General features: G+C 35.7%; 1 protein-coding gene across 5 annotated transcripts; it reads left to right on the top strand.

Annotated features, from left to right (window-relative positions):
• Nucleotides 1-5857: 5857 nt before the first annotated feature.
• Nucleotides 5858-25833, top strand: LOC128994328 (medium-chain specific acyl-CoA dehydrogenase, mitochondrial). Of its 5 annotated transcripts, none has more exons than XM_054418786.1 (12): nt 5858-6174; nt 9140-9254; nt 10500-10667; nt 12672-12772; nt 16405-16485; nt 16837-16967; nt 17246-17354; nt 18110-18250; nt 20805-20906; nt 22462-22556; nt 23259-23334; nt 25423-25833. In XM_054418786.1, exons 1-12 carry the CDS (start codon nt 6157-6159, stop codon nt 25567-25569), a joined length of 1284 nt encoding a protein of 427 aa, XP_054274761.1. In that variant the 5' UTR covers nt 5858-6156; the 3' UTR covers nt 25570-25833. The 5 variants fall into 5 exon arrangements, with proteins under 5 accessions (XP_054274761.1, XP_054274760.1, XP_054274762.1 ...); XM_054418785.1 differs by lacking the exon at nt 12672-12772 and adding an exon at nt 14623-14723 and having other exon boundaries at nt 5859-6174; XM_054418787.1 differs by lacking the exon at nt 12672-12772 and adding an exon at nt 13565-13665 and having other exon boundaries at nt 5859-6174.
• Nucleotides 25834-27557: the final 1724 nt, after the last annotated feature.

Raw genomic sequence — 27557 nt, 5'->3', positions numbered from 1 at the left:
TACAACATTTGACAATATTCTCCATAAGAATAACATGGGAATTTTTAATTTACAATTTTTTAAATTTTCTCCGTTACTAATAATCGAACAAAAATACTTTTATATACTAAATTATTTGTTTTTTTAAGCTCTTTAAAAAGGTCTAAAGAGAAATTGGGAAATTTTGTGTTTTGAGGGTCAAAAGTGAGAAAAACCAATTTTTGCCCCATAAAACCCCCCGTAAAGCCCCGTTCCCATGGTCCGATCATGCTGGTTCGCGAACTCATTCAAGTTTATCCCGCTTTACACCTTTAAACCAAATTTCATCAAAATCGGACAAAAATTACTCAAGTTATCGCGTTCACGGACGTATATATATATATAAATCTATAGTACCTGGGGACCGAGCTTTGCTCGGGGAAAATCATTCCCCCACTCTGCGATGCCACCATTTACATTCCTTCACCATTTCCTACGTCATGGACCTGTTTACTTCCCTTATCATAGCATTTAAGAATTACAGATACATTAATCTATCTGCCACAAACGGTTCCCAGTTCCCACAATCTGCGATGCTAAACTTTACTACTTCCTACGCCGTGGAACTATTTTCATCTCTTTCCATAGCATTTTAGTATTTTAAATACATTAATCTGATTGCCACAAACATTTCCCACACTCCGCACTGCTAGCATTTACTACTTCTTTCACCATTTCCTATGTCTTGGACATGTTTCCATCCCTTCTCATAGCATTTCAGTATTTCAATTTCAGATACATAAATCTAACTGTTACAATTAGTTTCCAGTTCCCACACTCCAGACTGCTCGCCTTCACTACTTCCTTCACCACTTCCTACGTCTCAGACCTGTTTTCCTCCCTTCCCATAGCATTTTAAGATTGTAGATACCTTAATCTAATTGTCATTAACAGTTCCCACACTCCGGACTGCTCGCCTTTACTACTTCCTTCACCACTTCCTACGTCTCGGACCTGTTTTCCTCCCTTCCCATAGCATTTTAAGATTGTAGATACCTTAATCTAATTGTCATTAACAGTTCCCAAACTCCGGACTGCTCGTCTTTACTACTTCCTTCACCACTTCCTACGTCTCAGACCTGTTTCCCTCCCATCTCATAGCATTTTAGGATTGTAGATACCTTAATATAATCGTCATAAACAGTTCCCACACTCCGAACTACTCACCTTTACTACTTCCTTCACCACTTCCTTCACCACTTTCTACGTCACGGACCTGTTTCCCTCCCTTTCCATAGCATTTTAGGATTGTAGATACCTTAATCTAATCGTCATAAACAGTTCCCACACTCCGGACCGCTCACCTTTACTACTTACTGCCTTCACCACTTCCTTCGTCGCGGACCTGTTTCCCTCCCTTCCCATAGCATTTAGGATTGCAGATACCTTAATCTAATCGTCATAAACAGTTACCACACTCTGGACTACTCGCCTTTACTAATTCCTTCACCACTTCCTACGTCGCGGACCTCTGTTTCCCTCCCTTCCCATAGCATTTTAGGATTGGGTATACCTTAATCTAATCGTCATAAACAGTTCCCACACTCCGTCCCGCTCACCTTTACTATTTCCTTTACCACTTCCTACGTCACGGGCCTGTTTCCTTACCTTCCCTTAGCATTTTATAATTGCAGATACTTTAATCTAATCGTCATAAACAGTTCCCGCACTCAGGATAGCTCGCATTGACTACTTCCTTCACCACTTCCTATGTCGCGGACCTGTTTCCTTACCTTCCCATAGCATTTCAGGATTGCAGATACCTAACCATCCTTATGGAACAGCTGAAGCCACTTTTATTGTTAGTTCTGTCTGGTTTTCTGTAGATGTCGTGTTTTGTTTACAATTTGTTTATATTATTTTTTGGTTAGTTTCTCATTATTTGTGTCTCACTGTTTGGTTATATAGCCAACGATAGTAATATAGTAATATAGTACGGTAAGATAGTGAACGAGTTATCGTTTATGATTAAATATCTTTATTTGGTTAAACGAGGTTTTAAATTACTGAAATAACAAGAAACAAATTGTAAACAAAGCACGACATCTACAGAAGACGGACAGAACTAACAATAAAATTGGATTCAGCTGTTCCATAAGGATGGGAAATCTAGGCCTTAATCTAATCGTAATAATAGATCCCACACTCCGCGCACTGCTAAGTTAACATTTCCTACAATGTATCGAATAAGCTTCAGTATAATCATTGCTCAATAGTAACAAGTGATGTTTTTGCTTTTGTACTGTATTTTATAATTTCTACTACACTGTGGGTAGATGCCTTTATGAACATATGTGTTACAACTTACAAGTCTTTTGTTTACTTTTTCCTTGTTATTTCATTCAACCAACATGGTTACTTAGCAACCCATTAGACTAATGTTAAAAAAATGTGACTTTCAGTTTCATTTTTCCACGTAATTAGATTTTTGTTGGCAGTTATAACTGCAGTAAACTTGTTTTTAGGTCAAAATTAAACTATTTACAAAATTTGAAGAAAATCGTCGGAGCCGTTTTCAAGATCTTTGTGCAAGCAAGCATACATACATACATACAAGCAAACATTGCTCGTATTAGAGTATAGGATATATACATACATATATAAAAATTTGAACGAATGGTGTTTTTGGCCTCTGGGGACATCAAAATGAAAAAGTAAATCGGTCCCGGGTCTAGGTCTTACCGTGCCACCTACGGTAATAGCTACTTCCCTATAGGGAAATTCGCTAAAAACAACACTACAAAGGAACGTATGCCTAACATAATTGCATACATTTAAATTTGTTTACCTACAACAGTTTTTTTAAAGTATCCGTTTCAGTTCAGTTCTTAAAATTGAAAGTTTCCCATAACCGGTAATGGACAAATGAGGTTCAAGGATTGAGAGAGAAGAAGTAAAATTGTAAAGATTCAAAATTCAACTAATCAGCTGTTCAGGCCAATTCAATTGTTGAATGGTGCAATTAGTGTTTGGTACAGTGTTGCCACTTTTAGGGTAATTACCCTTTTTTAGGGTAATTTACTAGTCTTAGGGTAAAGTTTAAGGTAATGGTAGTTTTAGGGTAAAACAAAAAGTTAGCATAACAATGAAAATTTAACTAAAAACATGAAAATAAACTTCAAAATTTGGCAAAAAACGTTCATTACCTACATATTATAGCCAAACCGTCATATGTGATTCAACCGGTTTAAAAATTGATTGTTATGATGCAATTTTTATTTCAAGTTAATCGATGGATCCAATCAATAGTAGTGAATTATCTGCTTTAGATTGTATTCAATTCTATTTCTATAACACGTTATAATAAAATATGACATATTATTCATTACTTCTTTATTTTTAATTATGTGATTGAATTGAATCAAACTAGGATTATTTTACAAATTGTGTCAAAAAATTTCTGCTAAGTATAGATTAAAGCTTTGGTGTTACCGTACTGTATTGAAAAGATATGATTAACCAAAAACAGTAGTAGGCTAATGGGTCGACACAGTAAGAAAATACGATAATTCTTGATTCGATATTTTTCGTATATAATAATAGAGCTGGATATCGACATTTTGTTCTTCTTTTTCGGGTTTTTTTTTAAACGAGTATAATTTTACGTATATTGATTGATATTGGAACCTTATTTAGTTTAATTAACCACCTTATGTAAGATTTATATTTTTTTAACGATGATTTATAGCATTAAACGCAAATATTAACATTTAGGGTAACTCAAAGTAGATTTAGGGTAATTTTAGCCCGCCTTTAGGGTAAAATCACAACAACGAGGTGGCAACACTGGTTTGGTAGAAGCAGTAGAAGTTTCTTTGCATCACTGTCAGTGGCAATGAGAGGTTATAAACTAAAACATAACCTCTCTTAGAAGTTATGAGTAGTTATTTTTTAGCTATTTACCTTACAAGTGTAGTAAGAGCGTTTTTACATCACGCAGGTGAATATTGTGCAACGAGCGGAAGCGAGTTGCATAATTTACCTAAGTGATGTAAACACGCTCTTGCATAACGTGTAACGTACAAGATTTTACCTGACCCGACAATGGGTACAGGAGGTTACAAACAATATTTTTCACTATCTATTTCACTCATCTTCTAACATAACGTTCATTTACAAACAAAAGCTATTTTAGGAAAATTCTTCAAAACATAACGATAAAATTCAAGCGCACAGCTGATTTCTAGCGTTGAACGTCGTTGGCTCCATAGAGGTATATTTTTTAAGTTAAGCACTCAATTTAAATGGTTTTCATTACCTCACCGAGTGAGTTTTTTTTTAACTTTACATCACTCGAGAAGTAAGGAAGTTCCATACATCACGCTTGGGATAGGGAAGTTTAACATGGCGGGTTAGGTAAAGTAATTTAAACACTGTCGTAGGTAATACCACGCAACTCGCCAAGGCTCGTACCACGATTACTAGAAAAATACCGGTATGGATCATAAACATAAACAAATGACGTTTTTGGCCCGAAAATAAACATGCGAAAACATATGTTCAATGCTATTAGTATAGGATTCGGGCCAACAACGTCATTTGTTTATGTTTATGATCCATACCGGTATTTTTCTAGTATTCGTGGCTCGTACCATAAATTTTCTACTGTGTCTACGTGTCGTTAGCATATCTTTACGTAATCGTTGTGTAAACTACTATTTCGGTTGTTATACTGTATTAAGTTTGAAAATAACCTCTATTTTATGTGGCAACCTCTATTTTATGTGGCAATCTTGAGTTCAAAAATTGTTTAATAACCCTTGTTAAAATTGTAATAAATGGGGAATGAATGAATCTATATATTTAATACGCTAAATGGAACTTTGTCGGTTGAACTCCCCCGCCATTTCTTAACCGATTTTATCCATTAAATAAATATTGAATTTGGGATTCCTGAAGGCTCAATTTTGGTCCCTTAATTGTTCATAATTTATATCAACGTAATTACCTATTACGGTACCCCAAAAATTTCATACTCTTCATACTTTTCATAAGGTTTTTTTTAAGTAAAACATTTCCCTATACATTTTTAATTAATACTTTAAATTGGAATGGCGACCATACAAAGAAGGTATTTTAAGCCAAGTCGTATGAATGGAGATGAGTGTTGGATGGGCACAAAAATGCACAATCATCATGATTTGAGTTACGAAATGCCATTGTCGGCTGACTCAACAGTAATAATTTCTTATTTTGCTATCAACAGCTGATTGCTTTTAACCACTAGTTGTCAGCTGGCTGACTTGACATTACTAAAGAATTCCTATGCTGCATTGAAAAATGTCCAATCTACATAAATTTAAAATAAAAATTATTTAACAAATGTTTACTCGTTAGGAGTGATTTTTGAGAGTAGACTTTATCGTTGACAATGACCACGTAATCAGTTAAACGTGGGCTTGAACCTTCAGTAGAGTCTGAACTAACTCTGTCTTCGTCAGAAGAAATGAAATAAGTCAAAAGTCGGAACAGAATATCAGCAATAGCGAACAGCCTAGGATTCACAGACTTTGGTCCCAAGTTATCGATTGTCAAAAACACTGTCCTATCCTATTCTAATGAATGTGTCCATAATAGCATAGACTAACCAACATAATAGTTAATAGTCGTATCGTATCGTAACGATAATCTAGGTTTAAGAGAACCCTCTTGTCGTATTAATTGTATTCGAGATTCCAGATTCAACTCTTTCGAGTCACTGGACTGGAGACTGGAGACTAAAGCTTGTGAAGCTGGGCTAATTTAGGGAGCGAGGGCGAGCGAGAGCGAGTTTGAGTTTGAGAAATAAGAAGACGGAAGTTAAGGAAACGTCAACAAGCTATTTTTATCTAATCATTGGTTCACAACTAAACAAGTAGTGCATTATACAATCAGAATCAGAATAAAGTCCAAAGTTTAATTTTGACTTCCCGTTTGTGAAAGTGAAGCAATCAGTGCAGTTTTTTTAAAGCAATATTTGATTTCTTAGTCAGTATACCCCTAGGTTTCGGTAAAGAATAGTGAACAATTAGACTACGCACTACAAGTTTGCAAAATTCAGTATTATACATGTATTCTTAGTGTTATTGTGCTTTCTTTTAATTTTCTCATAGACTTAAAGCTTTTACTAAGGAAAAGCGTGTAGGTTATTGTCTCGATATGGCCAGCATCAAACAAGTAAGTAAAATAGGCCTACAGTCATTTTAGATAATTTTATTTAACTTAAGTTAACTGTTTCCCAATTTAGACAAGTTAACTTAACAAGCACAATTCTAAACTTATCGATAGTGATAGTTCAAACAATTTGCATACATATTATATGTATCCTTCCAAAAACTTTACAGCTAAACTGGTTTTCAGGAAGACAATATTGGGAACTATCTTCTCGAATCAGTTGTTTGTAAATGTAGCCTATTTTGTATATTGAAATTCTGATGCCATCAATCCCTTATTGGTTAAAAGATGAAGTCATGGTAATAGGCCTAAGGTAAATCTTGGCTTTCTATGGCATAGGCCTAGGCTAGATGCAGGCTACAGTTCCGCAGAGAACCTGCGATAGCCTTTATTAAATTGGATGAACTTAAAGGTTATTGTTTCTGACCACCAAGTCACCTATGGTAATAAATAATATAGGCTAATGTTAAGTTACCTTCTAACGTTCCAAAATAGTCTAACTTAGTCTTAAGTACGACGCGTTTCGTCAACCCAGGTTGACATCTTCAGGTGATCCGCTATCGCTTCGTTTTGAACTTTAACACAAAACAGTCATAACACATATCACGAACACATATTTACTACATTTAAGGACCGATCGGTATTGTCGCCGCTGTGGCCACAACTCGCGTACGCACATGATTCACCTATGGTAAGCCTATAACTTAACGTTCTAAAATCGCTTTTAAACTACCTACCGGAAACAAAAACTAGGTAGGTAGCTGTCGCGATCTTTTGTTTTAGGACGGCTTACATCTGAATCACACTAATGAATGTTATATCATTTGAAAGGAAATTAAAAAGAGAATAACAATTAGCAAAAAACAAAATTTGTGTACGGTAACCTAAGTAAAAAAAAATTGGTCTGGCTCCCCTAAAGTATGGTAGGCTACCTATTAAACTCTGTCATAAGTTTGTCTCTAAGACAAAATATTTTATGTTTTAACATTGAAATAGTTTTTTCGGCAGCACTTTACTTTAGGTCCTACACTCATTCGAATGAAAATATCGATCGATATATCGAATGAAACAATCGAATACCTAATTGATATTTTCATTCGGTTGTTTGTGTAGGACCTACTGTAAAGTAAAGTGCAGCCGTTTTTTCCTTCATGGTCTGGCTCTAACGCATGTCATAGGTTTTTTAACCTTCCGTCGGGCGCATTGATTTTCAAACACCAAAGGGCGCTCACGGAAGTTATCTCCGGGAGTATAAAAACTATGCAATGATGAGTAAAAAACATTTTAATAGCAATAAAACTGTAAGAAAAACATTTTTTATGAGTTATTAGGCTACACGATTACCTAAGTAGCCTAGTACTGCGGTATATCAAATAGAAAATGTAATAAAAACAAATAAAAATATGTAGCCTAAGTGTTGTGGATAAAAAAGTACTTTTTGTACTTATACAACTACTATCGTATATTAGAAAACAAATTTGAATATTGTATGACTATAACATAAAAAAACGTACCAATCGAATAAAAATAATAATTTTGTACAAGAACAACTCATTCAATCAAAGCTCTTAGACAAAAATTGCATCAGTGTATATGACATAAAAACACCTATGGTATTATGAAAAAAGATAATTATTTCATAAGGACAACTTACTTTGTCAAAGCTCTTTAGAAAAAATTGCAATGGTGTTTTAAATAAAACACTTAGCCTATAGTCAAATGCAAAAAATCATTTGTTAGAAAGACCACACATTTTGTCAAAGCTCTTTTTCATGAAAAAAAGCTTACCGAACTCACGCACCGTTAGTTCTTTCTTCTAAATGTTGTTCCTTGTCCTCCCTTTCAACACTAGCCAACAATCTCGCAATTAAGTTCTTCTTCATCCTTTTTATAATATCGCTAAATACGGTCAAACAAGGGTGCACACGGAAGTAGGCTCCAGGAAACCTGTTGCATCACAGGGCGCTCACGGAAGCTACTTCCAGTAGCGACGCAAACCACTCCCCAAGGTCGACTGACAACTGGGAAAGGGGTAAGAGTATACAAAACCGATTCCGCAAAAGTGGTTCGTGAGGTAAATCAAGCCACAGCCCTGCTGAACTCATACTATCGGTTTTTATAACAAAGTAATGACCTGGAGGTAACTTCCGTGATGCGCCCGATAGAAAGTTAATATTAACATGTGCTTTATTATGGTATTATTGTTGGTTATAATGTTCTGTGTTCATGTTGATGAAAAATAAAAGGTTGTAAGTTTACTCATTTATTTTTTGCTCTTGATTATTTAGCGATTTTTCTCTCTATCAAAGTATTCAACCAAGTTTTCCTCTCTTTTCACTAAAACTCTTAATATCTCAAAGACACATCAAGATTTACAAAGAATAAAATAGTTTACTGTAAGGTAAAATCTCTTCCTTAACAAAAATATCATTTGGTACCTAATAATCAAGACTGATGCTAAATTTTATTCAAACTATTCTAATTCTCTCCTCTCTAATCATTTCAATGTATCATTACCATATTTAATGGCAGTTTCTCTGCGGAACTGTATCCTATGAGTTAATCTGAATCAATTGTAAATATTGTGTCTTCATTTTACATTTTTTAAGTTCTATTTTCTCTCTATAACTTGAGTTATTGCTAGACATAGTCATAATTCTTTATTTAGGCCTACAATTGATCTTCAAGAACAGCAAGCTTACATGAGTCGATAATACAAATAAGTAATGAGTTCATGTATTTCATATGTTATTCTTCGATTCTTAATAAGATTCCCTCATGGTGTAAAATGGTCTCTGAGGCAGCCACTTGTCTAAAGCCGACTTATATCTTCACCTCGTAGAGTCTTCATTGTTTTAGGTAGAGCGTTGCATAATCTACGGCCTGCGTGTGAATGCTTCTTCTCAAGCTGAGCTTATGTTTCATAGCCAACATAACAATTGATAGTAAATCAACAAATTCTTTGCAGGTATTTCAGTCAGCTATTCGAAATGGAGGCAAGACAAGTTCTCGAATGCTGTCAAGTGCTCAAGCCCAGGTGGAGCATGCAGCAGAGCACAAACATGCCAGTGGAGTTAAATTTGGTAGGTGAAAATGAGTCTATTCTCTTTTTATGAGCCTCGGTTTATTTGTTTAACTATTCACAAAACCCAGACAGTTCAATTAAGTAACTTTATCACGCAAACCTTGGGAAATGAGTGTGGTCAAATGGCACCTCCCATTTTACCACAATTTAATTGCGTACAATCAAGATATGGTATAACATTTGTAGGCCTACCGCCTCCTGCTTTTTAGGTACTCCATGCACAACTTTTAAGTCTATGCAGTCCTGCAAATGTGAATGTCCAAGGGTACCGGTAGGTACGCTTTTAAAAGTCAAATGTGTTTAGTTGTAAAAAAGTTTGAGTAAAAAAAAAAAATTAAGATGTAGCTTAGTTGCAAACATTTAAAACTCTAAACAGTCAACACCTTAAATGACTGGGTTTTCCTCATTTTTTTGGCAAACTCATTAATATTATCATTAAAGTTCATTTTCAGGGTTAGGCCTACACATCACGTTCGCCACAAATGATTTTTAGGCATAAATTATTTTTAATTATGCTGTGAGCCTTTTAACTTATTTATTATTTTAATAAACTTTTAACTTATTTTAGGAACTTTTTGTAACATATTTTCACTGTCCAAAAGCTTTTTCCCGCCCTCTTTTTAGACACACTAACTTACCATTTGGTTTTTTGCTCCTTTCACAAAAAAGGGTGTGATATTAAAATGTAAAATTAAACTCGTTGAACGTAAATAAAATCATAATCAAAAACACAGTCAGTAACTTTATTCGCTTACCAATTGATGTTTTTCACCCGATTTGACAATAAGGTACACACATTGGCGGATTAATGAAAAATGTAATAAAAAATTAATAGCGTACAAATAAGGTGGAACAAGTAGTGACATGATATCATTGACAATATAATGTATAGTTAACGATAATATGCAAGCAGTGGCAGTGATGAGTCATGAGTGGGAGCCGAAGTGAGGAGGACTCTATCGTAGCGCAATTTCAGATATTTTCCAAATCGTGTCTGTTGCTTGCGCCCCAACAAAACAAAACACTTTTGTGTAATCCTGGTACTGAGTTTAAGCCTAGTAGTTTAGCTCACTTAAAAGGTTAAGGGTTTTAAAATAAAAAAAAAACAATGCTGGCCCCTTCTTTCTACTTGACTTAGGCTAAGTATCAGAAAATCTACACTTGTTTACTCACTTAAAAAGGGGAAAATATGTTTTGTGTTGGAATTTTACTCATTTTTGACAGCACGTAATGTTTTTATCAGAACTGAACGAAATCCAAAGGGAATTTCAAGATCTTGCGAGAAGGTTTGCAGAGGAAGAGATTATTCCCAAGGCAGCCCACCATGACAGGACAGGAGAGTTTCCTTGGGAGATTGTCAAGAAGGCTCATTCTCTTGGGCTGATGAACGGCCATATCCCCTCTTCCTGCGGTAAGTTTCAAAACAATTTTAATTTCCTTTTTATGTAAAAATATTTCAAAAACGCTTAAATTTAAAATGTCATCACAGTTTAAAATAGATACACTCCTAAGTTATCGTAAAAACATTGATGAAACCTTGAATATCAAACTGATATAAGACAGGATTCCAGTATGAAATATTTGTTTAGTTCTCTCACAATGGCTCAATATTTGCTACGGATACTCTTGTTGTGTCTGTTTATTATATTACAGTTGTTACGTTGATTTGAGAATACGTAGGTTAAGTTAAAACTGCTGCTTCATACATTTTAGTTCCCATTCAGATAGTCCTACGTTCAATATTATTTGTTATGTGATTATTTAGCTTACATAAATAGAATCTGTAAAATACTAACTATTTGATCAGTGGTAGTTTCCAAATGTCATGTAGCCTAATACTTTCTCCGTATTCAGTGGTCATAATAATTTTTTTTTTCCTTTTTACTCTGTTTATCTGTGTATTGACTTGATTTTAAACATGCTATGATTCTTTGTTTTCATTTTCGTAGTTATTTTGTAACCATCATGGCAAACCATAAGCCTAATGTTAAAATTTAAAATGTTAAGTTACTTTAAATTGTATGTGCATTACCATATTAAAATTGTTTTTTTTTTCAAACCTTTCCATAATTTGTCGAAACAACCTGGTTAAAATATGCTCAGCTGTTATTGAGTGATAATGTAAGAAAGTTTGCATTGAAGCCGATAAGAGCTTTACTTTGCTCTGCTCAATCATCAACTGTTAAGCTACATGGAAAGGTTTGAATAGCTAAACTAATATTTGTTTAGTATGGTGATCATTATTTGTATTACAAACAATGGAGGGCACAGCTCGGAAATTCAGAGTGTCTTATGGTTATGAAGTTATTAGGTAAGAGAAAAACTAATTATGGGCCTACCTCAGAATTGAGTAGGCTTATTCAAGAACACAGCAGTACAATCCAGCAAAAATACATTAATTTGAAAGTGTTACTTTACAACTATCAAACTACTGTTTATTTTTGGCATTAAAAATATCTCTGCTAATCTTCAATACATAATTTTAGAGGTTGACAATTTGTGTGGAATTACAGCGTTTGTTAATAGAAAATTTTGACATATAGATTTTAGTTTGCATAACTTGTAACTTTATTCCCTCTGTAACCTATTATCTTGGTCTGTATGATAAAGCTTGCCCCTTGACCTCATTAGCATACTCGTCTTTGCCAGCTCATTATGTTGACTGAACATTTTTGTCAGAGGACTTCAGACAAAAATATTGTTGTTATGGTACAATGTTTTGTACCTTGGTTTTTGGAACAAAATGTATATTATTTTTGTATGAGAATATAATATTTCTCATTATGTTAATGTGAAATCCGAATTGATTGGTTAGGTACAAAATTGTTCAAGATTTTGGTTTTTACTTTTTGTACCTTTTTATTCAAGTTTTTGATTTATCGATAGGCCTATGCGTTTTAAAATCAATTCTGAATTATGTAGACTCAAAGACTTACATATTTACATCAAAGGATCGATTCCCCAGGTGGGCTCGGCCTGAGTGTGTTTGAAGGCTGTTTGATTGGTGAACAATTTGCCCGAGGCTGCAGTGGTATTAATGGTTTTATGTCAACGGGTATAGCAGTGAGTAGCATAATAGAAACTATTTTGCCTGGCGACTTTCATCTTTCGTTTCAGTCTTGTTATGAGAAGATGGAACATTACTCTTGTAAAACTATAACTAACCAAACTTTCTGCCAACATTAACTTTGAAATTATTATTTTGTAAATTAAAATATTTACACTCCTCGCAAAGTTATAGTAATCTATGCAAAATAAATACTACATCAACTCATATTCTTCAAGCTAGTGGTCAAGCTGTCAGATCACCTTTCACAATGGTTTCCCTCATCCACTTCTGTAAAAAAGGTTTATTCTGTAAAAATTAAATCCCTACTGATTCTGAATCTAGTGATTTCAATACATTTCTTACCAGGTGGACTAGATATGAGTATATTTGACGGTTGTTTGATCGCGGAGGAACTTGCCCGAGGATGTAGTGGCATTATGGCTGCACTTACAATTACCGTTGTCGGTGTAAGTTACTTCTGTGGTGGTGAAGGTGTGTTGTTGTGATTTTGTGATGGTGTCGGTGTGTTCTATGTGTCTTAGTACCTAAATGTCTTCAAAAGCAAAGAAGTTCAATTTCAGTTTGGAACAATGTTGGACACAACCGCAACACAAGAGTAACATAATATTCAATCAATTGGTATGCTGTTTTATTCTTTCCATAAGCCTACTTCCCTTGCACTTCCAGAAATCCAGCTATGTACCAGTCGTTGGGTACCCATTTTTTCATTTTAGTAAGACAATATTTCCATTTGCGCAAATGCACACTACCAATCACTGAGTACTGCTCGATTACTGACTCGAGTCAAAGAAGAATTGAATAGACTTTACCTTTGTCTATTCATACAACTAGACGTTCCGCCCCATGTTAAGTTTGTCACCAGTTAGTTTAGTTGTGTGAGCCACCAACGGCACCAACAGATTGTGCTGATGTAAATTACTGATTTCTGTTAAGTACCCAAAGTTTTTTACCAAGTCAAACTGATGGAACGACTTATTGTGAGCTATAGCAACTATGACCCATCAACTATGTCAGAAACAAAAAATAAGGTAGAAAAAAAGATTTTTAGACACTCACGCTTTCTTTGAATGGTTCACACAACTGTTCTTTCCTGATAAAAATTGGCAACACCTGGTCCATATAGATGGAATGTCGACTTCAGTACCCAATAGTCGATGATTTTACTCAAATCAGCCAAGTACTGCACTCATTAAATGCCTTGGGCATTTTCCACACATTGACCAAGTATTTTTGACCAGGTGGTCTAGGACTGGGCGTTTTTGATGGTTGTTTGATAGTAGAAGAGCTTGCTAGAGGATGCAGTGGTATGATGGCAGCTCTCACAGTCACTGACATTGGTGTAAGTTCCTCAAATTAATCAAATTATTGACATTTTGTAATGCTTGGTACAGGCCTGATGCAAGATTAACACATTCCTGAGGAAAGTAGAAATGGATGTTTTACAAAATTCAACTACTGGTGCAACTTCTCGACTGAAAACTGATTCAATGCAGTTTCTCATAATTTTGTTTTTGTTTTCTTAAACTAGGCTATAATGTGTTGTGTTGTTTTGACCGATTTCACTTCATTTCAGAGATGATTAAGAGATTTTAGAAATGCAAGGAAAGTTTTGTCAGAATCATTTCTGGTTATTATACAGACCTAACCAAATTCTGTGTGAACTTGGGTTATATCGCTTTGTGACAGATCTCATTACCTCTTTGGAAATAGAGGAATTGTTTTGTTGTTAGGTTTGTCTACCCTGTTCCTAGGTCTCGGTATAACTATGTAAAATGTGATTTTCTATGCTTCTAAGTCTTGTTGACCTTGTTGAGTATGAATAATTTGTGTGTAATATCAGTTAGTATATTCTTCAGCCTATATCTACTAGTCCATTAACTTTAAATGATCTGCAGTGTAATACAATTACAATATAAAATTGCACTAATTAAAATTATATTCTTTCATTCACAACCCTTGAGATTTTATTTTAATTAATTCCTTATTTAAATTTGATTATGGTTTATAATTGCATAATCAATACTGTAGTTAAACATTATTTTCAACTCATCTCAAGTTGAAAAAATAAATATATCACTCAAATGATTTATGATTGATGTTTAGGCCACCATGGGTTGGGTCAAGTTTTGTCCGAATTGTTTACTTTCAGAACCAAATATTCTCGGTAGTTCTGTACTGGAAATAATGGTAAATTATAAGCTTATGAAGTGATATCACTGAAGTTATTTTGTATTTCAAACTACGCCACGCCTCAATACATGGTCCGAGACAACGCTTCAGTAAGGTTTGCCCTTAGGTGGATTGGATATTGGTGTCTTCAATGATTGTTTGATATGTGAAGAGCTGGCGAGGGGGTGTACAGGTATCACTCTAGCTATCCACGGCACCTCCCTGGGAGTAAGTATCCGGAATATCCTCGGAGGCAACTGTGTACTTTGGGACGGAGCTTAGTCATTCTTCACTAACTAATCCATACTTTCTTAAATCACTACCAGGGTTTGTAATTCTTAATCTGTGTTTCATGTCGTCTAATTGGTCAACAGGGTTGTTGATAAACTGTGTCTCTTCTAAGTCTCAAAACTAAATATAATACATGCTTATTATCCTACATATTTAACCCTGGGCCTCAAAAATAACAATTTAGGATACATTCATTCCTCTACCAGCTCCGAATATGACCTCAACTTCCTTAGATTGGGTCTCACTTTGAAATTGAGGTCTTTGCAGTGGCCGTTGTTTTTTTTGGTTGGACCCGATCCCCTATCCGTTGCCAAGGCAACACATGCTGAGGAGAGAAATTAACTACTTGATGACAGACACTTACTAAGCATATTTTAAAACCAATATGTTTTCCCCCACCTTTGGACATTAAATCAAAAATTATTTTTCCTTGATATCACTTTTAAATACATATTACTCCCTGTAAGTTTACCTCTGTGATTCTGTACAATGCCAAGCACTCCGTAGTTTTTATGTGTTATACTTGAAGTTGACAGCATCCGTATTGGATTACCCCAATTCGTCTTCAGATTTGCATTCAATACTATTGATTTACGAGTTTCCATTACGGTTCTCTGTCCACCGCCACGTCATACTTGTGACCCTGTCTTGCCGCCCACTCACTAAGTTGTGGTTGTAGGTGGCATGGGGATGGGTGTATTTGACGGGTGCCTGATTGCCGAGCAGCTCGCTTACGGGTGCACCGGCATTATGACGGCCCTTGAAGCTAGCGGCCTCGGTGTAAGTTTTTGTTTCATCTTTGCACGACCAATTAGAAGCCAATAACCGAAAATTTTTGACCATTTGGAGAAACCAAATAACCAATTAATTTTGTTTAGAATAACCAATATAGTTAATCTTTCAGAATGAAGAATTATGTAGTTTGAAGTTCATAATATTTTTAAAACAACGTTCCCTAATTGTAAATAGATTTTCATCCACTCACTTTTTGCATGGCTTACTAATTGTTAGTAGATTAGTTTTGTAGAACAGCATGCTGTTAGATTGTGAGTGTCAAGTAGTGTTAGATTTTAACAGTTATATTTTCACAGTTGTTGTCAAATAATTATTGACCGCAGTTAGTTTTTGCCAACAATTTAATTCAGTTGCATTTATAGCATATAGGCTAGAAATCTCATGGTTCTCCAGTTTAAAATTGTAAAAATTAGTGCAAAAAAAAGTGTAAAAATTCTTCTAAGCTTGCAATTATGTTTTGGCATAAGCTCTACTAATAAGAATCTAAATCTAAATCTCATTTTGTGTCAAGGTTGGCTTTTAAGTTGGTCGTAAAAATAGAACAGGACATTGACAAAAATATGAAAAATATTGGTTACTAACGTCACTTATACATACTACCAGTCATATTATAATATTAATTGCTTTTACACATGCCATCTTGTAAAAAATTAACCTAGAATTCAAATTCAAGAAAAAAGTGTTCAAGTTAGACAATTGATTTAGTCGATGAGAACTATAACTTTTACACTTCTCCTTGCTTGTCTTGTGTAAACACCGCTTTAAAATAAGTTGGTTTATAGTAAAAGTATCTTATTTAATTTTCTAAAATTTATTTTTACAGCAAACTCCAGTGTTAGTTGCCGGGAGTGAGGCTCAGAAGAAGAAATATCTCGGAAGACTCGTTGATGAGCCTTTACTAGCTGTAAGTATTGTTTCCATTTATTGAAAATTTTTGGCTTACACTTTCAAGGTTTCTAGTATTTTTTAACAATTTGTTTACTATTTACAAACACTGTCTCTGTATATAGACTCTCGCCGATACACAGAATTTTGTTGTTTTCTTGGGTATGTGTATTTCTTTACAAGTTAAAAGCAAATTGTTTTCGTTAATTACCAAAAAGCTATTTAAGTTTTGATGTACATTGTTAACTTGGAAATAATTTGTTCTTTAGATCCTAGTAATAGTTGTAATCTATTGTATTACTTGTGGAGGAATAAATATTTATTATTATTATTATTATTATTGTTATTGATAATGAGAAAAATGTTGCAGGCGTACTGTGTCACTGAGCCTGGGGCAGGTTCTGACGTTAACGGAGTCAAGACCAGAGCAGTCAAGAAGGGAGACGAATACATCGTTAATGGTCAGAAAATGTGGATTACCAACGGAGGTGTAGCTAACTGGTTGGTACACGTTTGATTTAATAGTTACTGTAACTGTAGTAAAAATCGCAAAAATTGTCTTTAAATATGATTAATAAACTCATTATTTTCAAATGATAAACCATTGAAGCCATGTCGTAACAGCCAATTATTCATATTTGTCAGTTATAGAACAAAAGTAGATCTGTCGGTTGAAATAACTGTGTGACATTTTGTAGTAGTGTAATGAAACCGTGTAGCCTATATACCGTATGCTGTTTTTAGTATAGATATAGAATATAGAATATCATCTATTGCAGGTACTTCCTGTTGGCTCGCACAGACCCGGACCCCAAGGCTCCTGCCAGCAGGGCCTTCACTGGCTTCATCGTGGAGAGAGAGACCCCTGGACTCACCCCTGGCAGAAAGGTATAATCTATCTCTTGTCTTGTCTGGTGGCCAAGTTAAAATCTGGCCAAACAATCTAAGCTTTTAGCTGTAGTCTGATGATCAACCTTTAAACAAAAATATTGGTTTTAAACACCACAAATTTTGATGATCTTCACCCAGGATGTCTACTGGCTAATAAATTCCTCAATTAAAAGTCACTGATTTGACTAAGAGGCCACAGTAGACACTGATTTTAATTCAGAGGCATTCTTAGTGACAATATTAGGCTATATCGGAGCCTTATGTGTTTTTTACATCCACTGAAATTAATAGCAATGATGAACAAAGAGATATATACTCTTTTTTTATAATGTAAGCTAGGTATATAAGTGTAAAAATAAGTACTAGCTAATAATACTATGCATTCATACATACACTCCCATTGATTAATTAATAATTGACTCGTGGGTTTTGAAGTTCAAAGTATTTTTCCCTATTGTACATTACACATAAACGATGCATTATATACTTCATCATGGCAAAAGGCACTTAAAAATCGTGAATTTTTATTTAAAAGCACTGATGAACACGTTTTTTACTTTGGATTAGTGGAATTAGCAATCAATAGGAAAGTATTCAAAAAATGCTCTTGAAAACCCATTAAAATAATTAACAGGTATTTGGCTAGAGATTTTTAATGTATCTTATGGACTTTTCCCAATAATATGTATTTAATTTCATACATTATGGCTAAGTGCACAGTCATATTAAATCTTATTGCAAATGTTTTTCAGGAAATCAACATGGGTCAAAGAGCATCTGACACCAGAGGAATTACGTTTGAAGATGTTCGAATCCCCAAGGAAAACGTACTCGGGGCCGAAGGTCTGGGATTTAAAATCGCTATGGAAACTTTTGACAAGACCCGCCCACCCGTGAGTACAACTGAACACTGGACCTATAACATTGATCAACAGTGGTTGTTTTTATGACAGTTTTATCTCAAGTGACACCCATGACACAATTCTGTTCTGGTTATCACTCGACCCCAGTTCAATGTACAGGCTGATAATAAGTAATAACACTAGGAAGTGAAGCAAATTTTATAACCTTTGAATCTTTGCTGTTTATATTTGGCGCTATAGAATAGTATGTTTATGTAATTAAAAGATTACGAGGGCAGTATGAACTATTTGATGTAGCTGAATTAATTGAAGATATAATAATGACATTGAAAAGTCATTTTTACATTCTTGAATATGTGTCAGTTTTGTACATTTTCATGAACGTAGTGGAAACATTGAAGGTTTCAGCTGCTTCTGACCCAGTAATTGACTTGTTCCTTTAAGTGGCATCAAGCAAATTAAATTACATTGTAGGGTTAAGGGTGTAGCATAGAGCACAAGGGCCTAGATTTTTTAGGATTTTTTGAGGGGATAGCAGGCTTACCTGAATGGGAAAGAGTCCAAACTGGCACAGGAAACACAAAACAAAACTTTACACTATATACACAAAACATTAGAATATTTCACTGTCACTGACAGCATTTTCAACTAAGGAAGAGGAAGAGATAGTTTTCTAGATGTCCAAAATGGTGGCCAGTGAGTTGTTGAGTCAGTGTTGCCAATAGTATGAATTCAAAAATCACAGTTTCAGTTTATCTTTTATGCACTATATATATATGAATAAATATGTAAGCCTGCTAGTTGGGTTGGATATTGAAGTGGAGTGGGTTAGATTAAAGGTATTATCTCAGGTTTAGGTTTGGGGGTTGTCTAGACTTAGTAAACCATTGATAAGACAATTCCCATCTTCTCAGTTGTGACTGGTTACATTGAGGGGGCAGTGATTTGACTATTTTGGTTGTAAAGCAGTCATTGAAACTAGGGTTGTTGTGGCTCTGGGCATGTTGTACAACTGGTTTGTCTTTGTATCCAGTAGATACATCTTGTCTATGGCCATTCATCCTGGTTCTGAGGCTATTGGTGGATAGGCCTACATACTGTGCCTCACATTTGTTACATTGTAGTTGGTAGATAATGTTAAATTACATTGTAGGTCGCTCAGCCAAGAACGGCTACCAACAGTATCTGACTGTTAGTATCTAGTAACAGTATCTCTGACTTGCAATTCTTGAATTCCTTTACTAAATTTTATTTTTTAGATAGATAGTTTTTACTTTTTACAGTTAATCACTCAATAAAGTTTTAGTAAAAAAAAAGAAATTATATTTCGGCTTAAACCTTCTTCAGAAACAATGTAAAGATTTAGTGTCTAAAATTGTAATTAACTGTACTTATTGTTTTATTACGACCATATCGCTCAGAATAACTGTTTTCATGATATGGTTTGAGCTTGGAATACAAGAAGATATAAAACTTTAATAAGATGTTTCAAATTAAATTTTTGGCATTAATTTGTTTGCACGTAAATTTTATTTTACATCTAAAATTTATTCTTAAAAGCGTTAAATGTGTAATTTTAGGATTTGTATTGAAAGACAATAAATGTTAACATTGTCTCCCCGATAAATAGCCATGGGCAATGGAATCGGCTCTGAAACAAATTTACACACAATAGTCATTATATGTTAATGAATTTTATTCTTCTGTGTTTACTAGTGTGCATAATTTTTCTTTGGAAAATTAAACACACCCATCACTTTGCGTGTAAAAAAAAGATAATGAGCTACTATTAAAACTAATATGACTCATCCTAAACATAACCTAACCTAACTAACCTGACGTGTAGTTTTGTCATTGGTTTGGTAGAATGTTAATTAGATAATAAACATTTCATTGTAAACTAGCATAAACTAGCATAAACTAGCACCAAATAGCAAAGCATCATAAATGAGTACTTAATTCTAGAAGAAAAAATATTTTTCGGAAAAGAAAAACTTTTATTTCTAGTGACGAGGATCACACCTTGGAGACCGGAGCTGCTATATCAATGATAATAATAATAAGTGCTGGGATATCTCTGCAAAAATTACTGACACATTATCTTAGTATAGTAAAATCTCGATCTGAAATAAATGGAGAGAGACAGTTTTGTATAACCTATATTCCAGTTCAATGGTATGAATGTAAAGGCTATTTTATTTCAAAGAGATCTAAAAAATTTAGTTTTTTACGTTATTTTAATTACTTTTACCTTGTTTAATTGTTTACAATCATTTGCACAATGCACTACATATTTATTTGAATAATTGACAGTTATTCTCTGAACTTCATCCCTATTACGTTTTTAGAGAAGACTATCGTCTGCTCTATTACATTCTGTTGATCGACGATGCCTGTCTAGCTAGTTTTTGATTTGACTTTTTTGTAGTTTCAGTTATCCTGCATGTCGGTTTAAGGGGGTTCGGTTGTAAAAGGTTTTACTGTAGTTGTCATGTTTTCAAGGAATTTAAATTGAATACCCACCATTTTTGTTTTCACAATTTAACTCATTATGACTTATATGTTTTTAATTATGTATTTGCAGGTTGCGGCTGGAGCTGTAGGACTAGCTCAAAGAGCTCTGGACGAGGCTACTAAATACTCCCTGGAGAGGAAGGCATTCGGTATCCCCATTGCTGGACATCAGGTACATAATTGTAATATATCTAGCACTCATTTAATGAAGAAATAATCACAGTTTTGCTTGTTTTAAACTGAATATCAGTGGGGGCTGATGAGATGTAGAATGTAAGAGATGGCTTGTGAATTGGTTACTGACTACATGACCAATAGTTTTGTTGTTGAAAAATGTGTATTAATAACCCAATGATAAAGGATAGCTAGATTTAGTTGCACACCATCAAAAAGGCTAGTGAATCAAACCAGCCACCTGCTAATTACCAAACGAACACCATAATATTCAGCTATCTTTCTAAACTTTATTAGACATACTAGCTGACCCGGCGAACTTCGTATCGCCTAAGTTATAGGTTTCCCCTAAGACAGACTGATGGAAAGAAAGTACCGTTACGTTTAATTTCCAAGATGATCTCGTTCGCATCGCTCAATCACGTCCTGGTTGAAGTTCGTTCGCTACGCTCACTCACCTTTGGGTTGGAGCTCGTTCGCTACGCTCACTCACCTTTAGGTTGGAGCTCGTTCGCTGCGCTCACTTGCCTTCAGGTTAGCTCGTTCGCTACTTCGCATCGCTCAATCACGTCCTGGTTGAAGTTCGTTCGCTACGCTCACTCACCTTTGGGTTGGAGCTCGTTCGCTACGCTCACTCACCTTTAGGATGGAGCTCGTTCGCTGCGCTCACTTGCCTTCAGGTTAGCTCGTTCGCTACTTCGCATCGCTCAATCACGTCCTGGTTGAAGTTCGTTCGCTACGCTCACTCACCTTTTGGTTGCAAATTAGCTGTTGTCATAAATGTAAAAGAAATAATAGTGCTGCACCCTGTTGGTAATCCTTGTGACTTTAATGCTATTGAACATCATAGAACAGAACCAACTTGTTTAATTGAAACAGCTGTTAAGATTCATTAATTCCATTTCTCATAAGGTTAACATGGGAAACTCCAGAGCCACTGGGGCGGAGCCCTTTTAAGAGTTTCAAAACGGGAAATAGTTTACGTCCGATTCGCATACCTACAGAATTTACACACCAAATTTCATAACGATCGGTGAAGTCGTTCCGGAGGAGTTTGCAGACAAACACTGTGACACGAGAATTTTATATATTTTATTAGACATATTTCAATTCCTCTAACCAATTTTACCCTAAAAAATTATGAAAATATGACATAGTGTAGTCTGTGCTGATTCTTAACCCTTTCAGTGCTATGCAACGATAAGTCATTGTGCGTCTTTTTCCCGAAAAGTGCTATGGAACGATATATCGTTGTTCGCGTTTCTTCCAAATAGTACTAAGCGACGATATATCGTGCCGACGCAACTTTCGATCGTGTGAGTTTAAATGGGCATATCTGTTAACTCGGTTATTGTTTCAAAACCAAAACAGCTATCTGTATTTTTGTGGAATGTTTAATTGCACTTTTGGTTGTATTTCTTTAATGATGCCAGATATTGACAATATAATTTGACAAATATAAAAGGTTTTGCATGATTTATAAACTCAAATCTCTTTATGAACTTATTTTTGTCAGCAACAGTATGTCAATTTCACAACACTGTGTTCTGCAGGCTGTAGCCTTCATGTTGGCAGACATGGCTGTAGGTGTTGAGTCTGCTCGTCTGGCCTGGTGGAGGTCTGCATGGGAAGTAGACCAAGGTCGTAGGTACGTTCACTAATAATTTACTACAACTCTTTCGCAGATAAGGCTGGTAAGAATTGTCCGTGATATCACAATTAGTGGATTGTGTGTATTGACGGTGATATATTGTTCTTTTAAAATCCTATTTTGAACTTGATAACATTTGTCAAAAGTTCATTACTAAAAGAAAATCTTAATGGATGTACATACAACAAGACCTTAGGTTTCGATTATTGTTAAGATAGCAAGCTTACCTAAATGGGAAAGAGTTTACTCAGGCACAAAAATATCTGTGTGAATGGTTTGTACAGAAAATGTATTCATATTCGTCTGTCAAAATCAGCAGCCACCCAAACTTGCCTTTTTCTGCAAAAGGTTTTTCAAAGAGGTTAACTATAGATTACCACAGCCTTTGATCATGTTAAGTTTTTTGGACTTGATATTAAGGACAACTTTGATCACAAATAAGTTTGTAATAGTTGACAGTTAGTTTACTGTATGTGAGACCTCTGTTCTCTTAATAATCAGTGACACAGCAACTAGGTTCAAATCCAAACCTCTTGCAAATTCAAGGATTTATTATAGAATTCCTCTAGCAACATTTCTAGGTTTAGCCTATGTATTACAACTTTACAGGTACAGACTATATGTCAATGCATACATTAAACAGCACACTTTCAAAAGTCAAAAAGTCCGTCTGTTTCAATGTTACCATGTGATTTACAGGAACACCTACTTTGCTTCCATCGCCAAGTGTCTCGCTGCTGATGTCGCCAATAAGTGTGCCACTGATGCTGTTCAGGTAAAATTCCACCTAAATGTAATTTAAATTAATCAAACATGACATGACGTTAAATCTTGGTCTTCAGGAGATGACAACCTTTTTGAACTTGCGAAAATCCTGGGCGTTAAGCTGAATTGCAACTTGCCCTTAAACAGGGTTGCTGCAATGCATCACAAATGTTGTTCAGTATGTTCGCCAGTTCAACGATATTACCTTTTAGTTTGATAATGTATACTTATACCTTAATGGTTTAGGCAATAACAAACCACAATTTAGGGTAATTAGAACAGTTGTTTACTGATCTGGATCTCATGGTAAATGACAGTTGTCCTTGTCCACAAGGGTAGAAGAGGCTTATATCTACCCTTGAATGTCTTCCAATACATGGCTTAGGCCTTCTCAGTTGTGTAACTTTACTATTGACTTCTTGTTCCTATTCAAATGCTCATAATTCTTAACCATCAACCAGGAGAAATTTAAAACCCAGAGTAGTAAGGTACAGGAGGAAACAAGCTTATGGGACAAGTGTGCGCTTTCAACTTTAGTATGTTGAACGAAATATACTTGTGACGAGCAAGGAAGAGCCCAAGCAGCAGGCACTGTCCAGAAATTTCTGCCCACAGGGTCTTCTTCCTCCAACGTGAGCGTTGTAGTACATGAGAGCGACGGGGGCATGTTGGACTTGGCCCTAGACACCAGTGACTACTGCTAGATGCCACTTAACTGTACCATTGAATGTTTCTTCCGTACCTTACGTCACGGAAGAAAATATCAGCACCACCAGCGTTGCTATGCTGAGTGCATAGCAACGCTGGTGGCGCTGCCTACGAATTGACAGGCAAAGTTCTCTCAAAGTACTTAACGCTTTTTATCATGCGGTTGGCATTCTGGGTTATAGTAGTATGTTTTCTGTGCTTACGTCTCTGTGGCTACAGTTATAAGTAGGGATGGACGGGATTGAATTTTTAGTTCGGGACGGGACGGGACGGGATTTTTATTTCCTTCCCGATTTTCGGGACGGGACGGGACGGGATTTTTTTCTGTGCATAAAAAGAAAGTACTGTATTGCAGTTACCAAAAGAGACATACGAAATCAATTTTTACCATTTGTGGCACTGATCTATAAAAACCAAAAAATGGGTAACCTATAGAAACTTGTGACTCGCGGGTCACGGGATGATCGTCTGTATGACTCACGGTCACGGCGTGATCGTCGTCATGACTCGCGGTCACGGCGCGATCGTCGGTATGACTCCACGGTCACGGCGCGATCGTCGTCATGACTCGCGGTCACGGCACGATCGTCGGTATGACTCGCGGTCACGGCGCGATCGTTGGTATGACTCCGCGGTCACGGGGTTATCGTCGGTATGACTCCACGGTCACAGCGCGATCGTCGTCATGACTCGCGGTAACGACGCGATCGTCGGTATGACTCGCGGTCACGGCGCGATCGTCGGTAGGACTTCGCGGTCACGGGGTTATCGTCGGTATGACTCCACGGTCACGGTGCGATCGTCGGTATGACTCGCGATCACGGCTCGATCGTCAGCATGACTCCGCGGTCACGGCGCGATCGTCGGTAGGACTCCGCGGTCACGGCGCGATCGTCGGTATGACTCGCGGTCACGGCGCAATCGTCGGTAGGACTCCGCGGTCACGGCGCGATCGTCGGTATGACTCGCGGTCACGGCGCGGACGTCGGTATGACTCGCGAACACGGCGCGGACGTCGGTAGGACTCCGCAGTCACGGCGCGATCGTCGGTATGACTCGCGGTCACGGCGCGGACGTCGGTAGGACTCCGCGGTCACGGCGTAATCGTCGACATGACTTCGTCTCCTGCGTTCGCGGACCTGTCGCTCGCAATAACGGCGTTATCGGCACTCGCGAAGCGGAAAAATCGCCGACGATCGGACCAAATCCCGTCCCGAAAAATTCCCGAGTCAAATGTAATCCCGTCCCGATAATCGGGAATATTTTTTTCCCGAAAAATTCCCGAAATTTCGGGACCCGTCCATCCCTAGTTATAAGATTGTGTAAGTTAGAACTTAAGAACTTAGTACTATTTTTTTTTATACTCAGTATCCTAAAATTCTTTTTATAGATTTTCGGTGGAAACGGCTTCAACAGCGAGTATCCTGTAGAGAAGCTGATGAGAGATGCCAAGATCTACCAAATCTACGAGGGAACCGCACAAATACAACGTATGATAATCTCACGTGCCATCTTGGACAAGGCTAAGGGAAAGTAAACGAAACGTATGGTTCTTGATTGAGAAAAATGTGCCTTTACAGCTACCCAGCACTTGATATTATATCCGTACGAATTTATTACCAGGTGGATAAGACTGAAAGAGAATGCATGCCAAGGTAAATGGTTTTCATATTTTAATAATCGCTTGTATGGAAATAATTGTTTATAACATTATATTTTATTTGTTTTTTGGTAGATTTGTGAATTTTATCATGTATGTAATTATTGTGTATTGATTTGAAATATATACTCGTATACATTAGTTGTAATTCTTTAAAACCTCTTTAAACTGTAGGTTATGTTTATCAATAAGGTGAATTTTGGTGTGAGATAGAGTGGTTTAATTTCCACCATATCCACAAAAATGTTAGGGTTTAGACAGTTTTGTTAATATCTCCACCATTTCTTCAAAAATGTAATAGATTTGTTCTTATAAGTGTTTATTATATTTTATTCTCAACTCATTCGATTATTTCATACAAAGAATCTTGATACAAGAGTTCGAAATTGGAGGGTAATCAAATTTAAACTATCAAGAGTTTTGATTTTTTCGGTAAATTGAGGAGCTTTGTTGTGGATAAAATAATAAAATTGTCTAGAGATAAGACAATTTTAAAATTTCTGGCGTTTCATCTGTATTTACTGATACTAGCCATTTATTAAACAAATCAGTTAGACCAAGCCATTTTTGTTTTACCATTGGATGACTGGATGCGTCTAAAACATTATACTGTGTGCCTTTTCCAATGAGTAAACACAGTTAACCAGAACGCATTTTTATTTATGGCACAGGAAAAGGCTTGTGTTTAGTTTGCTCAATCTTCATTAGAAGATGTATTACACAATGAAAATAAACACAACCCTACATTAACAGCTGTCCCACAGCTCCACAAACTATGAATACCGTACATTTAAGTGAAGAAATTGTCATGTTAAATTTATTCTTCGCCTTTAAGTACTAAGTTGACTTAAATTGTCAAGAACAAAGGTGAAGGCATTTCACACGCACACACAGACATAAGGTAAATGTCTACTTATGCAACACTGTGCTATCTTCACTATATGTTTGTTGAAGCTGAACTAAGGTAAAGTAGTTTGTTGCTCTCATTACTAAACAAACACATTAACACTGGTAATTATTGACAGAAAAATGACAGGCTCTGTTGTTAGTTGGAGGAAATATGTTAGTATAATCACCATACTGAATATTTTTCAGTAAAACGGATAAAACATACTCCGTAGTATAAGAATATGGTATGGTCTTAGATAGATACTTCATGATGGCCGTAGGGGGTCTGTGGGTTGTTTAAAAGTATAGAAAACCTCCCTGCCAATATTTTTTTTTAATTAACTCCAAAATGGTGTTTTTAAAATTTTTTGTGCTTTAATGGTTTTTATATAAATATATACTAAATAAATCTTTAGCATAAAATATTGATTAAAGATTTAAAACAAATAAAGTGTTAAAATATTCAATACAGTAGAGCCTCACTAACACGACACACGTTTAACTTGACAGACAACAGCTGAAAGGACAGGGTGCACACAAAAATAAGCAATTTTCCAGAACATTTAGTTTTCATTGAAATTCAACATTTAATATTCAAAATTTCTTTGACGATTGTTTACTCAATATGTGAAAATACTCATGTACATTTATCTGTAAAAATTAGTCTGTTATTAATTTTATAATTTAAAAATGTCAATGCTCTGGATAACTCACCAACCTCCAAGTCCACTATGATCCAAGATTTTACTGTATAATTTATTGAAGAATCGTTAGCATGATACTGTGAGATTGGGAAAATATACGCACCAAGATACATTGTAACTAGTAGCTACTTGTAGGCTACTATTTTTAGAAATACTAATAAGCTACAACTGATAGGTTTCTACTCCATTTAAAATCAATAAGATGTGTAATTAATTACTGTACAACGTTATAATTAACCTGCTTCAAAATATCTTTTTTGACATTCAGTGTTT

The sequence above is a fragment of the Macrosteles quadrilineatus genome, unplaced genomic scaffold (genome assembly GCF_028750875.1).
Source record: "Macrosteles quadrilineatus isolate MER2022 unplaced genomic scaffold, UCM_ALF_1.0 Scaffold_5__1_contigs__length_97177068, whole genome shotgun sequence".
NCBI classification, from domain to species: Eukaryota; Metazoa; Arthropoda; class Insecta; order Hemiptera; family Cicadellidae; genus Macrosteles; species Macrosteles quadrilineatus.
The sequence above is the reverse complement of the archived record's forward strand: the minus strand, read 5'-3'. Positions and strand labels throughout refer to the sequence as shown.